Consider the following 17,138-nt stretch of genomic DNA (forward strand, 5'->3'; position numbering starts at 1 on the left):
GCCGAGAATGGCTGTGCAGTCCGACTCGGGAGTGACATGGTATCTGTCTCCTCCCGTGTTGAATCGACATCTTGCGATGACGCTGAAGCTACAGAGCCTGGGCAGGGTAATATGGAGGGTCTGCTGTTGCCCATGCAGCAGACCCCCCCTCTCTTCGCAGCTGAAGGGTCCAAGGGAAAGACGGAGTCGATACAGCTTGGGTTCAGGTGCGCCGCAGGAGTTGCCGGTGTTGATCACAACATCAAACCGCCTTAGGGACTCCGGCTCCGGATTTTCTGTCGGGGTTTACTCCCTTAGCCTTTCCCCTGAAGAGGTATGCCGCAAGGCAGCGGAGGTTTTTTGGAGTCAGAGTTTTCCTTCTCTGATGTACCCTGACTGGAAGATCGAACCAGCGACACTTAGCTCGCAGGCCGACGCTCAATCCACTGAGCTAAACCAGCCAGGGGTATAGCCTAAATATGGGGAGTTTTTAAAGCTCCCCAGGTGAATTTAATGTGTGAACAGGGTTTAGAACTACTGACTTAGAAGTCACCAACTATTGATATTTTGCCATGTGTATCTTTTACTGAACCATTTTTAAAGTAAATTATAGACATGACACTTCACCCCTCTATATTCAGCATGCATTGCCAAAAATACTTTTATGCTCTTAAAAATCAAAAGCAATATCTTCTACTGCAAAGAAATTACAAAATACACACAAAAAAAGAATACAATCAGAATAAAGTAAAATTCCCTACACCTGTACCACCTAGGGAGAACCAGTGCTGATGTGTTGGCAGATCTCCTTTGAGGCTTTTCCTCTATTCGCACATTTGTGCATATATACACACACATAAACACAATGTTTTCCTTCTGTATTTTATTATGAAAAATTTCCAAAATACAGAAAAGTTTAAAGAATTGTACAGTGAACACCCATAAACTCACCATGTAGATTCTGCAAGTGTTAACATTGTGCTATATTTACTTTATCACAAGTCAAATCTATCCTTTTATCCATCCACCAATCCATGTGATTTTTAAATGCATTTCAAAGTCAGTTGCAGACATTGCTACACTTCACCCCTAAAGATGTTGGTGTACAGATCATTAACTAAAGTTCATTATTTGTTTTAGGTCCTCTCCTTTTCTTGAGGCAAAATTTTCAGACAGTGAAATGCATTATAGGCCTTAAGTATACCATAGATGAGTTTTGACAAATGTAAACACATCACATATATTTTTTAAACAAAAACAGAATGCTTTGTGTATTTTATATATGTTGTTTTCACTTAACATATTATAAACAGCTTTGTACCTCATTCATGTCGTAAATGTGATGTACCATTCAGTAGTGATGTACCTTTTTTTTTTTTTTTTTTACCGATCCCCCCATAGACAGTTAGGCTGCTTCCAATTTTTCACTAGAATAAATGGCATTGCAATGGACTTAATTATAGCTAAATACTGGCTCATATCCTTAATGTTTCATGAAGTGGTTCTAAGGGTATAGTCAGATTTTCATAATAGAAAAATACTTTTAATGTCTGGAGTGTGGATGTGGAAGGGGACTAGAAGAGACCAGGAGGGAATCAGCCAAGAGGCTGGGTCCAATTCTTAGTGGGCATTTGATGGGGCTGCAGCCAGGGCAAAGGTCTTAGAAACTACAGGGCAGACAGGAGAGTTGGGGAAGAAAGGCAAAGGGAAGGGAAAATTCACACTAATTGAGCATCTAGTGTGCCAGGGATTATGCTGGGCAAGTACATGTCACCTCAGTTACTGCTCAGAACAACCCAGACTAATAATTATCATCTCCATTTTAAAGTGAAGAAAAATAAACTACTCTCCTTTCTCAAACTTGATATTCCAGCAAGAGGGAATGATTTATGGTTTCTTGTATTTTGCACGCTTACACACACCTCACCTTTACCCCTCTACCTGAAGCTTAACACCTCCTCGAGGAAACCCTTGTGTACCAGCCCCAACCCAAACTCCAGGCTGGGGCAAGTCTCCTCTTCTGGACTCCTCAGCCTGATTTCACTCTGTTACAGCACTGATACCCCTGTATTGTCCCTGTCTCTCCCTCCACCCCCAGCCTGTGGTTCCTTAAGGGTAGGATCCTTTCTGAGGCCCAAGTTCCTAGCACCAAGTCTAGAAAGTATTAGTAACTATTACATAAAAAAGCTCAAACAGGTTAAATGATGTGCCAAAGGTCACATAAGTTATAAGTGGAGGACTAGAGGGTCAAACACAGGTCTGTCTGACTCCAAAACATCTGCTCTTTACCACTCCAATTGCTTTTGCTTGGCCTGCCTAACCCAACATCTTTTTTTTCTTTGCCCCCAAGGACTGAGGAGGAAAAGAAAGACTGGGTCCAGGTAACATCCAAGAAGGCTTTGTGGTAGGGGGCTGGAGGAGTATTAACAGGTCTCCCAGGGGTTGGTGAACTCTCCCCTGAAACTCACATCTGACCAGTATTGGCCTGGACAACAAACTTTATCATCCCCATTTTACAGATAAGCTCACTGAGGTCAAGAGGTTAAGCAGAAATGCAACAACTTCTTCCTCTAGAGAGCTGGCTCCCAGGGAGTTAAGCCCAGGCAGTGGCTAGGCCTTCTGAGGCTTTTCAGCCACTGACCACCCTCCCCCATTTGACAAGTGTAAAAACTGAGCTCTCACTGGTATGGCTCAGTTGGTTGGGCATCGTGCTGCAAAGGGAAAGATCATGCGTTCGACTCCCAGTCAGAGCACATGCCTAGCTTGTAGGTTGGGCCCTGGTCAGGGCTCATACAAAAGGCAACCAATTGATGTTTCTCTCTCACATCAATGTTTCTCTCCCTTTCACCCTCCCTTCCCCTCTCTCTCTAAAAAAAAAGGAACTGGGTATAGGAAGGGACTTGCTCAAGGTTGTACAACTAGCAAGCAGCAGAGCTGTGCCTAGAACCCAACTTTCCTGACTCTGGGCTAGGTCATAAGTTAATGAGGTGAAGTTGGAAATTGGTGAATTTTGAGGTGATCTGACCTCTCATTTCTTATACCTCCTCTCCAGGCCATCAACTCCACCCTTCTGAAGCATGAACAGACGCTGGAGACCTTCAAACTGTTGAACTCAACAAACAGGGAAGATGAAGACACACCCCCTAACTCTCCAGTAAGAGTCCCCACCCCCTCCCTACACTGGGCCTCCAAGTCCCCACCTTACTTTGAGATGGTTCTCTCTCCTTCCCAGACAGTAAAACTAGAGAGGCAGTGCATGACTTCAAAAGCACAGTCTTCTGTTGGTAAGGCCACAGAAAAATCACTGGGGAAATGGAGGCCCAGAAAGTAGAAGTGACTTGTCTTCAGTAGCACAATAAGGTAGGGCTAGAGGCAGGACTCAAAGACAGGTCTTCTGAATGTGTCTGTTGCCTCCTAATGATGAACCAAGCCTTGGGGCAGGAGCAAGGGTTGACTGAACTGGACAGGGGAGTAACTGTCTCTAACCTGGGACCTGGCCCTCTCTCCAGAACGTGGATCTTGGGAAGCGGGCACCTACACCCATCCGAGAAAAGGAAGTCACCATGTGCATGCGCTGCCAGGAGCCCTTCAATTCCATCACCAAGCGCAGGCACCACTGCAAGGCCTGCGGGCATGTGAGTGTTGGGAGGCAGGGGCAGAGCTAGGGAGGGGATAGGCTGGTAGCCTGGAGGCCCACTTCTTAGAGGGCATGGTTCAAGTGGGGAAGAGAACATGAGTCAGCTGTGGGAATTGGTACACTGAAGGGGAAGGCTTTCTGGAATCAGGCATCTCTTGCCCACTTGCCACTCCAGGTGGTTTGTGGGAAGTGCTCCGAGTTCCGGGCCCGTCTCATCTATGACAACAATCGCTCCAACCGTGTGTGCACTGACTGCTATGTGGCCTTGCATGGGGTGCCTGGGAGTAGCCCAGCCTGCAGCCAGCATACACCTCAGCGCCGGAGGTCCATCCTAGAGGTAAGAGCCAGGCCCATGACCACTAACCCTCACACACCAAGCACATGGACCCCAGCTACCCACCCAGTGTGACTGAGGCCTGGTTATCTCTGAAACCATATGGTACCATGTGCATCCACTGGCTTGGAGTACAATGAATGCAAGAGTCAGTAAGGGAAAGCCAGTACTGTTTATTTAAGTGCTTTAGACATTTAATTTTCACAGTAACTAATCTATCCATGCCATTACTATTCCTATTTTGCAAATGAGGAAACTGAGGCCCAAGGAAATTATTGACCCAAGTTACACAGCCAGTGAGTGGCACAGTTTGCACGTTTTTTTCATTAACAAATTATCTTTTTTTATTACAAAGCAGCATATGTGCATTGAAGAAAATTAGAGAATATAAACAAAAATAATAAAAGCACCCTATTTCTTCTACCCACTAGATAACCACTAACACTTATGCTTCCTATCTTTCTAGGCGCGTGCACATTTTGGTTTTGTTTCTTAACCAAATCGAGGTATTTATTTTATTTAACATTTAAAGAACCCTTATTCTGTGCCAGGCACTATTCTAAGCACTTTGCATCTATTAATTCACATAATCCTTAAAACAGCTCTACATGCTTTCTTTCCAAGTCAACACATTTTCACCTAAAGCTGGGATTCCAAGCCAGTCTGCTTACCCACCCCCACCCCCTTAACCACATGATAAATTGCCTCTCACTGAGTACAGGGAATGGATATGTGACCAAAAATGACAAAAAGGTGAGGTATAAATACATAAATCACTAGAGGAATAAATGGACTGATAGAAGAATGCCTGACTGGCACTTAGGTACCCCTGCTGAGAGCTGTACAGCCCTCCCACCTGAGTAGTAGAGGTAGCAGCCATGGCCTGACTGACTCACCAGGAGACAATGGGCAAATCACTGCTGCCACCTAATTCAGCATCCTCATCTGAAATATGGGCACAGCAATACCTACACTGAAGGGGGTATTGAAGCCCAGAGGAGTCAGGCTAGGCATTCTATCAACATTGATGTCCCCTGCATCTCTGGTCACAGAAACAGGCTTCAGTGGCTGCAGAGAACAGTGTCATCTGCAGCTTCCTGCACTACATGGAGAAAGGCGGGAAAGGCTGGCACAAGGCATGGTTTGTGGTCCCTGAAAACGAACCCTTGGTGCTGTACATCTATGGAGCCCCTCAGGTGCGCATCCTACTCCTTTGGGTCTTTTCAGCCCCTTGGCAAAACCAGGCTGCCCCCCTTCCCCTTCAGTTCTTGACCTCTCCTTGGCCTTGGCAAAGTAGGTGAGCCTAAGTGGAAATCAGAACACCCACCCTTGTGAGATAAACACTAGCTAGAAACAAGGATTGTAGGCCAATGTATGTAGGGGAAAGTGGGGTGAGTTGTGCAAGGGGCTAGCTTCCTGGAGGAAGCCACAGTGGAAATGGGGTACTGCTAGATCCTATTTGAATGGGGAAGAACATGTAAACAGGGGCAACAACCTAGACCAAGGCCTGAAAATTATTTTGTACACACAAATGAGACTAGCCCAGCTGTTTTGGGGTATAGGAGGAAACAGGTATTTGAACCCAGCCTGCATCCTAGCCGCAGTCCCTACTTTTTCCTGCTATCAGTAGAGCCTTAGAAGGTTCTTGAGCAAGTGAAGACAAAGAGGGGATTAGCAGGTGAAAAATTGGTGAGAAGCCAAGCCCCAAGGTGACCCTGGCTCTGTCTATTCCCCAGGATGTGAAAGCCCAGCGCAGCCTGCCCCTCATTGGCTTTGAGGTGGGACCTCCTGAGGCAGGGGAGCGGCCTGACAGACGGCATGTCTTCAAGATCACCCAGAGCCACCTGAGCTGGTACTTCAGTCCTGAGACGGAGGAGCTGCAGCGGCGCTGGATGGCTGTGCTTGGCCGGGCAGGCCGTGGAGACACGTTCTGCCCAGGGCCCACACTGTCTGAGGACAGGGAGATGGAGGAGGCACGGGTGGCAGCTTCAGGAGCCACTGCTGAACCCTCTGAAGCCCCCCAGACCAGAGACAAGACCTAGAGGGTTTGGGAAGAACTGGGGCCCCCTGCCCCACATTCTAGCTGCCCATGTCCAATTGGGGGCCCCAGCCCTCTCCCTCCCAGCTCAGTCAATACTTGAACTCCCATCATGGGCAACTGCAATCCCAAATGCTGGGTCTTGGGTTTTTTAATTCATCTTTTCACAAAACGTGGGCTTTTAAAAGAAATATTCCTACAGTGATGTTAAATGTTTTTAATCTCTGCCCCCAGGGAGGGGGTGGGACTATTGCTAGACCTGCCTGAATTAGGACATTTTCCCCGTTCCCTCAATACCTTACAGATCCTGCCTCCACCCAATTCCCCTCAAAGTATCAGAGACAGGAGACCTGGAGCCAAGTGCCAGTTCTTCCACTGAGTTCCTGGCCCTGGCACACCCCTGCCCCCTCAGCCAGTGTCTCCACATGTATGCTTGGTGGGGTAGTGACAGGATCCTTCCTGCCTCTCCGTGGCTTATAGCTTCTACCCAGCCCCAAGGTTACCCACTATTTTATCATGTCCAGACCCATGGCAGGGCCACCGGGCAGGACAGGGGAATAGGGGGGAGAACAATGGATACTCTTGGTTTTGTTTTTTAAAGAAAAATACAGTTTATTTCAGGCTTACGGAAACTTTCAGAGCACTGCTGTGCTCCATTCGTCTGTTTGTTTGTCAAAAGTACCAGACTGCTAGGGTGGGCCCAAAAACTGCTTGCCTGCTGAGCTCTGAACCTCAGCTCCCCCAGGATGACTCCAAGGCTACTTACAACAGGTCAAGCAACAGATTAAACATTAAGGTATTATTTATTCAGGTCTTAAGCCTCATCCCTGGACTTGGATGGAATTGGATGAAGAGTTTGGAAAGAGGTTGGAGGAAACAAAAACAAAGCCCAGGTCACCCAAGCTCACCACCTTGCCAAAATCTTAGAATTCATGAAGGAACAGAGGGCTGGAGGCTGGGCTGCAAGAAGGGAGTGTTCTTGGGAGGTTCGAATTTCTGGACAGGGGTACAGAGCTGCTGCTGCGTGCGTGCGTGCGTACAGCAGAGAAGTGGGAGGGATGCCACAACTACTTTCATTCACATTGTCAATGACTCTTCCAGCTGCGTGTTCATCTCACTATTCTTGACCCAGCAAAAGTATTGGTTCTGCTGGTCCTCTCCCTTCATAAATCCACCTGCCCACTGTCAAACAGCATTCAGCTTCTTCAGCCTCAGATGCAGCCTCTCATCCTTCTCTCTTCACACTGACTGCACTCAAGGCACTGTGCTGGGAAACGAAGCCTCATCATTCATCACCCAGATTGGAACTTAATGGCCCAAAGGGGTGTGATGAACCAGGTCACGCCAGGAACCAGGAAGCTAGACAGGGGAAAAGGGAGAGGGTGGAGATGGAATAACCAGTCCAAAGGCAAACAAGGGCCCAAACCATTTCCAGCCTCACTCATTTCCTTCTCCGGACAACAGTCCAGCCATCCTCCACTATATCCTCTTCCTTAACAGTATGGGAGTCTGGACCAGAGGGTTCAGGCTGGGGGCAGACCCCATTGGTAGCAGCCCCATCATTCATAGCTGTGACCTGGAGGAGAAATAAAAGAGAGAGAGATAAATACAACCCCTCCCAGCTGTGGTCACTGAGAGACCCAGGCTCTCCTCCCAGCTTTGTGAGGATTGGCTGTGTGACCTTAGGAAAGTTCCCTGCCTTCTCTGGATAATACAACCACTATCACCCCAAACCCATCACTTCCCTATGAAACTAGCTGATCTCCCCCTGAAATGAAAATACCTGCATCTCTCCACCTAAGGGGCACCCCCTTTCACCTCCATGTCCTCCACGCTGTCCACATCCTCCTCATCCTCCTCTCTGGCTGTTGTAAGCATGGTGGCTCTAACTCTGTACTTTCTTTGGTTGATATGGGAGGCCATCTCCTTCAGAGCAGCCCCCTCACCTCTCTGGAAGTGGTGAAACATGGTCTTCAGCTCTTGGCTCACCTACCAAGAAAACATTCAACCAGCATGGATTTTCTAGAGAACCTAAACAGCCCATGTTTGCAGGAAGAGTGGGGAAGGGTTTGGATTTTTCCAGAAGTGAATAGGGCTCTTTCTTTCCCCAAGGAGTTCACTAATGAAGGAACCACATATGAAGGGCTCAGGTAAAGGGCTGAAGCATTGAAGAAGAGCCTCCTAGCAGGGAAGGCACTAGAACTAGATTTGAAAGACGGAAGATGTAAAAGGGAAGGCAATCCTAGTAGGGGGAGTGATGTTAACCAGAGCAGGGGCGAAAAACTACCTAAGAGTGATGTTAACCAGAGCAGGGGCAAAAAAATACCTGACCTGACCTGCCCTGGGGATGGGCATGAGGAACAGACCTGGCTGAGAATAATGTCTCAAGAGAAAAGAGAAGGGGCAGGGTTTGGAAAGGCCCTGGAAGACTAGATTTCCCATTAGGCAATAGGGAATCATAAAAGGTTCTATTGCAAGACTCAAGAAAAGACTGGTTAGAGCCAAGGGTCTTAACCTAAAATAGACGCTTAAGAAGAAGAAAGACTAGAGGCAAAGAGATGGCAGTTGTGCCCATGGCATGCTCACCTGGGGCAGACTCCCGTCCTCCACAACTGTATCAAATTCATTCATCATGAGCTCCCCAAGGAAATCCTCCACCTCATCTAGTTCCAAGTCAGCTGAGTAGGAAATAATAGGGCCCTACAGTCAAAGACCAGCCAACTTCATCACTCCTGCCTGCTGTTCTTCAATGCCTATGTGCTGGGTGCACATCAGGTTGGTGGGTAAGGATCCAAACAGTGAGCCTTTTATTTACTGAAGTGCTCTGCATGTCCAGGTTTAAATATCCCATTTTTTTAAAATGGAGAGACCCTTCATAACTGTGGCTCCACAGATACAGGAGGCCATAGACCATTGGGATAGGTAAGAAGAAACGAATATAAGTACTTGCAATGATGAAATATCATAGCCTTGATATCAACATCCTATTGTGTAACTTTGGCTAAGCCTCCATCTCGGAGCTTCAGTTACCTATGGGCCCATATTTTTTCTGAATTAGAAAATTACTCAAGAAAGTCTTCCACAAAGCTCCTCACTATCTTTACCCTCTGGGAGACCTCACTCACCTCCTTGGCTTTCCCAACCACTCTAACCTAATATCCCCCAAATCTGTCTCCAACCCATACTATGCTTTACCTGTTTCACAGGTGCCTGAGACTGTCCATATCCAAAGCCAGGCTCATCACCTTACCCTTAAAACCTACTTCTCATCCTCCAGGGTTCTTCTCTTCCATTAAAGGCACCTAATTCACCCAGCCACTCACATCAGAAACCTGCCTCTTCTTCCCTCCCCCTCTACAGCCAAACCAGCTCAAAGTCCTTAATCCACCCCTTCTTTTTTATGACTATCACCACTGCCCTAGTTCAGGCCTCTTCATTTTCTACACAGAAATCGCCTCCTCAACAGTCTTTCCCTCTGCAGTCCATGCTACAGCAAATCCCCATCCTATTACCTTAAAACATGTCAATTAATTTTTTTCACCTACTGCAGTGTTCTTATTGTGCTTATGGGAAATAATGGTCCTGCTGGGTTTTAAAGGAATCTATCATAGAAAGCTCCTGGGAAACAAAGGTAAACAGGCTTCTTTGTAGTTCTTATCCTTATCCAAACCTTTTTTATGTTAATGATTCTTGTGACTCTTAAGAAGAAGCTGAAGAGTTTTTCTTACATATCTGACTGGAGAAGCTTTTTCTTCACTGAACATCTAACAGAACTACTCTCCCATACCATGCAGGTTGGTCAGTGCTGGCCTAAAGGACAAAATCAAAGGCATGTAAGGCCTTCCACATCCTACCCTTTTCCAGGGACCTTCCCACCCCTCCTCTCCTCCACATACCCACAAACACACATGCACACACACTGCAATACTGAGCGCCCTGCCACTTTCCAAAAATAACACATAATCTCCTCATACCACAGAACTTATTTGAGTGTTGCTCTCCCTGCCTCCCGCACCTAGTTAACTCCTTCTCATGCCTTAAGTAAGACTCAGCTCAATCATCACCTCCCCTAACCTCCAAAAGAAGCCTCCTTCCAAGTCTCATGTGACCCAAGCACCCCAAGCTCCTCTTTATTAGAGCACCTACTACCCTGTGTGTAAATGCCTATTTACTTATCTGGATTCCCCCCACTATATCGTAAACTTCCTGAGAAAAAGGTCTCGACCTAATATCACCTCCAAAACTGAATGAAGAATTTCGTAAAACTAATACTATGCAAAATGCCCCCTGCAAGGCCCCTTATTTTTTATATGACCCTCAAGACTCATCAAAGATGTAGATCTCTGTTGTTCAAATAGCCAAATATGTTTACTGAGCACTTAAAATATGGCTAGGCCAAACTGAGATGTGCTAAAACCGTAAAATACTCAGTAGATTTTGAAAACTAAATGCTAAAATGTACAACATATTATTAATAGTATTTTATACTGATTATACATTGAAATATTTTGGATATATTGAGTTGAATAACATTAATTTCACCTACTTTTTACTTTATGAAAGTGGTTGCATAATTTTAAGTAACATTATGTGACTCAGGGGTGGATCTTATACCCATTTTAGGAATTAGGAAACTGAGTCTCAGGGAGGTAAAATGACTTGTTCAGAGTGATACCTGCCCATAAGGGATCTGCCTGAACTCAGGATTCTGACTCCAAAGCCTGTATTCATTTCACTTCGCTGTCGGGTACCAGCCGACAATTGCTCAAGAATAAGTGCGGACTCTCCACAACATGCCTTCTGTTCCATCCCCCTCGCCCCCTTGTTCCCTAACCCCACCACACACACAGGTCGCAATGCCCCACACTCACCATTGCGGAAAAAGTACTCCTCTACTGCACCTCCCAGCCACTCGGCCTTCTCCTGGCTGTACACGCCCCCGAAGCCATTCTCCACAGCGATCTGTGAACATATGCCCAAGCGGACCACGTCAGCCCGACACAGAGCCCACCTGAGGTGACTTAGGAGCTTGCCACTTATGCCACCGAGCCGCAAGCGCCTATTCCGGCCAATTCCTATTCTGTTCCAGGCCCTAACCATTCCTGGCCCGGCCACAGCCCCGGCCCTTCTCACCTGCAAGGCTGGCCAAGCCTTCAGAGCTGCTCGGACGCCACTTCCGAAGAGACATCTCACATTCTCCACTGCACTCGCCATCATCAGACCGCGGGCCACATGATGCCCAGGCGGACCAATCTCTTTGCAGCATGGTCCAGGGACAATGAAACGAAAGCCGAGCCTGAGAATGAAGTCTTCATTCCGCTGACCTGGCAGCAAGACTAGAGCAACAGAAAAGTCGATCGGAGCTATGGATGGCACCACCACAGTTAGCGTGCAATAATGAAATCAAAGAAAGCCAGAAATGGAGGATGCGTGGGACCGTGGGTTTGCCGTGTGAACTGCGCAGAAAAGATGTGGGGAACTTATTAACAATAGAGATACCAGTCCCTGGGACAGAGGAGTCAACCTCAGAGAGCATAGCCTAAAAATCTGCATTTAAAAAAAAGCATCCTTACATCTGTAGAACACAGCACTCAAAATACCAAAAGTATTCTGAAGTGCGCAGGAACATTCTCCAGTTCAGACCATATGCTAAGTCACAAATCAGGCCTCGATGGATTTAGAAGGATTGAAATCAAACAAAGGATGTTTTCCGACCACAATGGGGTGAAATTAAAAGTCAATAACTGAAATAAATTTGTGAAATTCACAAATACGTGGAAATTAACGCACTTCTATACAACAAATGGGTCAAAGAAAAATATCACAAGGGAAATTAGAAAACATCTCAAATTGAATGAAATGAAAACACAGCACACCAAAATATATGATGTGCAGCTAAAGCAATGCTTAAAAGAATTTTACAGCCACAAATGCCCATATTACAAAAGAAGAAGATCTCAAATTAATAACCTAGTCTTCCACCTTAGAAAACCAGAAACAGAACAAAGTACAGTAGTCCCTCTCTATATCACGGTTCACTTATCGCGGCCTCACTGCATCGCGGGATTTTAAAAAATATTATATTTAATTATCACAGATTTTTTGCTATATCGCGGGGTTTTGCAAGTTGTTAAAGTTATGTAGGTTTAAGAGTGTAGAATATGTTTCAGAACATAAGTAGTGTTTATAAAAGTGTGGAAAAGGTTAATAAGGGAATAGGAAAGTTTAATAATGGACTAGAAACGGTTTATAAGTGTGTGTGAAAGGTTTATAAAGCCTTAAAAAATATAAAAATACTGAAGTAAATGTAAGATTCCTACTGCGTGGATTTTCACCTATCGCGGGGGCGGGGGTGGGTCTAGAACATAATAGCAGCGATAAGTGAGGGAATACTCTAATCACAGAGCAAGCAGAAAGTAGCAAATAAAAAATGGAGAGGAAATGAATGGAATAGAAAATTAAAAAAAAAAATAGAGAAACTCAGTGAAACCAAAAATTCGTTATTTGAAAAGGTCAACAGAATTTACAAACTCCTAGCTAGATTGGCTAATTTGAGAGAGAGAAAGAGAGAGAGAACTTAAATTACTGAAATCAGGAATGAAAAAAGTGACATCACTATTGACTAGTTAAAAAGGACCACATTGTGAGGCCCTGGCCCAGTAGCTCAGTTGGTTAGAGCATTGTCCTGATATGCCAAGGTTGCATGTTCCATCTCTGGTCAGGGCACAAACAAGAATCAACCAAATGGCCCTGGTGGGTGTAGCCAGTGGATTGAGTGCCAGCCTGTGAATCAAAGGGCCTCCAGTTAGATTCCTAGTCAGGGCACCTGCCTGGGTTCCAGGCCAGGTCCCTAGTTGGGGGCCCTCAAGATGTTTCTCTCCCTCTTTCTCCCCTCTCTAAAATAAATAAAATATTTTTTAAAAAAGAGAATCAACCAATGAATGCATAAACTAGTGGGACAACAAATCGATGTTTCTCTCTCTCTTCCTTCCTCTCTCACTCTAAAACCAATAAAAAAAAAAGAAAAAGAAATTTAAAGACCACATTGTGCCCTAATAGCTGTGGCTCAGTGGGTTGGGCATTGTCTAGTAAACTGAAAAGTTGTGTGTTGGATTCCCTGCCCGCTGGGTTGTGGCCTAGGTTGCAGCCTGGTCCCTGGTTGGGGGCATGCGAAAAGCAACTGATCAATGTTGGATCAATGTTTCTCTCCTTCTCCCACCTTTCCCCTCTTCTCTAAAAAGAAATAAATAATTTTAAAAACACCACATTGTATACCATTTATATGAAATGTACAGAATAGGCAAATCTATACACAAAACTATATTAATGTTTACTCAGGGCTTGGGGAAGGGGGAGAAATACTATCTGAACTTTTAATGGGTACAAGATTTCTTTTGGGGGTAATGAAAATGTTCTAAAATTACATACAGTGACGTTTGTTTTAGGGGCTGATTGTGCCCCCTTCAACTCATATGTTGAAGCCCTAACTCCCAATACCTCAGAATGTAGAACTATATCGGAGATAGAGCCTTTAAAGAGATAATTAAGGTAAAATGAGTCCATATGGGTACATCCTGATCCAATATGACTGGTGTCCTTGTAAGAAGAGGAGATTAGAACATAGAGAGAGACACCAAGACACATGCCTGCATGGAGAGATCACCATGTGAACACAGGGAGAGGGTGGGCATTTGGGAACCAAGGAGAAAGGCCTCAGAAGGAACCAAACCTGCCAACGCCTGATCTCAAACCTCTAGCTTCCAGACTTCAGAGGAAATAAATATTTACTGTTAAAGCTACCAATCCACAGTATTTTGTTATGGCAGCCCTCGCAATCTAATACAGTTGCATAACTCTGTGAATATACTAAAAACCATTGAACTGTACACTTTAAATGAGTGAAACTTATAAATAATATTTCAATAAAGCTGTTTTAAGAAAAGTATTGTAGATGACTTCTTCTCACAACAAAGTTTGCAAACTGTGGACTAGACCATTGTTAACAAACAGTACTGATGATTCTGTGCCTGGCCCTGTGATGAATGCTGCTGCATCATGGGGTTTGGTCAGATGATCAAGAAGCTCAAAGTCTGGCATGCAAAATTTGTCCAAGGACCATAGGGTATGATCAGTGCTCTCAGTGAACCTAAGTTTTGAAGAGCCTGAAGGAGATACAATTTTGCAAAACCTGTTTAAGAAAAATAGTACAAATGTAGGTATGACACTGAATATTGCTTTAGATTTACAAAAGAAATCTCAAATTTTACAAGTTATCATTTTTTAAACTGACAAATGCCACAAACACGGTTAAATCCACAAAAATAAAATATTCTTATTAATTGCTTGATTCATCCCTCTACTAATGTTTTCATTTTTGTTATCCTCTTGTAAATAAATATGAGAATTATTTGGTAATAACATTTGCTAGAAAAAATAAAAACAATTCAATCCCATTCAGTTGATCAAATTTTTATATTATTGGTATTTAGAAAAGCTTCAACTTTGCAACACATTATTAGTAATGTAAATTTTAAGATTTTTGTCAAATTTGGGAAAACCTCCATCTAGTTTTTTTATGGTTGAGCTGTAACATTTCAGGTTATTTTAACTTCTTGTGCAGTGACAAATCTTAAATGCCCTTCAAATTTACAGTGCTCAAAAAAATAACCAGGAATTTAGAACGGGGATGTGTAAGGGCAGGGCACTGAAGCTTAAACTTTATTAGTTCTCCAGCTCTGTGCAATGTCATAGGAGAAAGAAGCACAGGAGCTTAGAGAAAGTCCAGCAGAGGGGGTACCTGAGCCAGCCGTGGGGGTTGTGATAAACCTCTCAGAGACGATGCCAGAAGTGAAGCAAAGTTTAACTGGAATTTTGCCTGGAGATAGGGAGTTTGTGCATAACTGTGGGAGTGTTACTGAAAGAAAGAGACTTTCCTGTAAAATAAACAGTGTGTACAAAGAATCGGAGACAGTAAACAACATAGTGTGTGATGAGCATCATGAGCATTACCAGACTGATAAACTCAGGAAGCATAAATTCCTACCCACCTCCAGAGACTCATTCTGGCAGGCGCAGCAATTTAAACTGAGTTCAAAGAGGCCCACATTAAGAAACAGTTTAAATACCACTGCCTGAGTTCCCAGGGTCTGAGGCCTCAAACGTACTTGGAGATTAGATTATGGTCACCAGTTCCAATGCATGGGGGGGGTTTCCCAGAGGCGAATTAAGGTTGGTTGAGGCCCTGGACGCAGAAGAAAATATTGGGTCCCTAAAAAAAAGAGAGAGAGACAGGAAAAATAAAAATACATGTTAACCATATTTTATGCAGCATAATAATTAAACCAAACTTGGTGTCATTAGAAAAGTGTAAAGTTGGGGTTTTGCAGGGCCCTTCAGGAGTCGGGGCCCAGGACGTGCGCCCGGTGCTCCCGCCGTTAAATCCGCCTCTGGTTTTCCCAAAGCACTGAGCAATTCTCTGACATCCAACTGGGTGTGTCCTACAATTCAGCTCAAATTCTGACACCATCTGTCTGGAGGTACCGTCAGATCCTATATGTTAAGGGCTCAGTCCTACAAGACTCACCCCCATACCCACACTTCAGATTCCAATGGCAAATCCAGGTTGTCACCTGTGCTTCTGATCAATAGCTATAGATCAGAGGTTCCAACCACCCTCTCCCTGGATTCTATTAATTTGCTAGAATGGCCCACAGAACTCAGAGGAACAGTTTACTAACACTAGATCACCGGTTTGTTATAAAAGGATATAATGGGAATAGTGCCACTCTCCCCAAACCTTCATGTGTTTATCAACCCGAAAGCTCTCTAAACCCTGCCTTTTTGTTTTTTTCTGGAGGCTTCATCATAGGCATAATTGAAAAAAATCATTAGCCATTGGTGATCGAACTCAATCTCTAGCTTCTCTCCCCTCCCAGGAGGTGGAGGAATAAGACGGAAAGTTCCCAACCCCCAATCACATAGTTGGCTCCACAGGCAGCCAGTCCCCATCCTTAGGTTACCTAGGGAGTTTCCAAAAGTCACTTCATTAGCATGACACAAGACACTTTTCACCACTGTCCTCACATAGGAAATTCTAAAGGGGGATTAGGGGCTCTGTGCTAGAAAAGTGGTGGAAGACCAAATTCCAAGTACTTATACCTTATTGTAAATCACAATATCACAGTAGGCCTGCTAGAAATCCCCACACATGGAACGCCCTTTGGGGCTCCAACAAGCCAAAGCTTCTGAATAAACCCTGAGATAGCCTTGAGACTGAATTTCAGGCTGCCAATACTAAATGACAGAGTTCTTCACTTATTCCGTGTCTTGAACCCACCTCGCAATCTGGTGAAGCCAATATATTTCTCCCCAGAATGATGTTTTTAAGTGCATAAAATAAAATATAGGATTACAAAGGAAACCAATTATATTAAAATACAGTTGTCAAAATACTGCAAAAATGAATTGTAATATGTTTATTAATATCTTAAATACTATGATCAATTAACAGGTGAAATTACTACAGTACTGTAGTTTCAAATTAATGATAAATGTAAACAATATTTTAAGAGATATGCTATGAAAAATAACTATTTATTGGTGATAAAGTCATAGCTACAGCTAACACTACTGTGGTGGCTTGTCTACAGTCATTATTGAAAGAAATGTCAAATTTCATTGGAGGTTAGTGACAACAAAATATACTTTTTTTGCATTCAAATACACAGACAGTCAAACTGAACTCTATACATGACACCTTATAAATTCATGCAACCCAGGTTAAGTACTCCTACTCTAGACCATACACTAAAGTGAACATTTCAGGCTACATGGAGCCATCAGATGAAGATGACCAGATTGAATGTCGAAGACTGAGCCCCCAGTCTAAGTGTCCCAGAATGACCTCCTAGGTTATCCATTTAACTGACACCCCGCCCCCCACCGAGGAAGCTCCCACACCAAGTCCTTAGACTGAGCTCACAAGACATTATGCCAAAAAATGAATCCCCAGACAGGCATCCAGAGAGGGAGAATCCCTGAAAATTCAGACTATGGATGTCTCATTGAATCCCCAAAATGATGACTCAAGGCTAATCCTCCAAATTGAGTTAGTTCCCTTATATTGAGGCTCCAAAATCTGGGTCCACAAA

At 44.4% G+C, this 17,138-nt stretch overlaps 2 protein-coding genes across 4 annotated transcripts in view; one reads left to right on the forward strand and one right to left on the reverse strand.

Moving 5' to 3' along the window:
- Positions 1–6,620, forward strand: part of FGD1 (FYVE, RhoGEF and PH domain containing 1) — a 37,789-nt gene extending 31,169 nt beyond the window's left edge. The window contains exons 13-18 of the mRNA XM_090265178.1: positions 2,330–2,360; positions 3,032–3,133; positions 3,489–3,614; positions 3,792–3,953; positions 5,003–5,146; positions 5,687–6,620. Coding sequence (XP_090121304.1) covers positions 2,330–2,360; positions 3,032–3,133; positions 3,489–3,614; positions 3,792–3,953; positions 5,003–5,146; positions 5,687–5,992 — 871 coding nt within the window. The 3' untranslated portion in view covers positions 5,993–6,620. The remainder of the gene's footprint in view (positions 1–2,329; positions 2,361–3,031; positions 3,134–3,488; positions 3,615–3,791; positions 3,954–5,002; positions 5,147–5,686) is intronic.
- Positions 6,621–6,772: 152 nt separating this feature from the next.
- Positions 6,773–11,236, reverse strand: TSR2 (TSR2 ribosome maturation factor). 3 transcript variants are annotated; one of them, XM_090265181.1, is made up of 6 exons: positions 11,122–11,236; positions 10,860–10,950; positions 8,575–8,666; positions 7,807–7,977; positions 7,430–7,564; positions 7,285–7,347 (listed from the first exon to the last, which is right to left on the reverse strand). In XM_090265181.1, the coding sequence occupies exons 1-5, from the start codon at positions 11,203–11,205 to the stop codon at positions 7,430–7,432; spliced, it is 573 nt and encodes a 190-aa protein (XP_090121307.1). In that variant the 5' UTR covers positions 11,206–11,236; the 3' UTR covers positions 7,285–7,347. The 3 variants fall into 3 exon arrangements, with proteins under 3 accessions (XP_090121305.1, XP_090121307.1, XP_090121308.1); XM_090265179.1 differs by having other exon boundaries at positions 6,773–7,564; XM_090265182.1 differs by lacking the exon at positions 7,285–7,347 and having other exon boundaries at positions 7,520–7,564; positions 7,772–7,977.
- Positions 11,237–17,138: the final 5,902 nt, after the last annotated feature.

This window comes from Furipterus horrens, unplaced genomic scaffold (genome assembly GCF_987537825.1).
Source record: "Furipterus horrens unplaced genomic scaffold, mFurHor1.1.pri manual_scaffold_17, whole genome shotgun sequence".
In the NCBI taxonomy this organism is placed as follows: Eukaryota; Metazoa; Chordata; class Mammalia; order Chiroptera; family Furipteridae; genus Furipterus; species Furipterus horrens.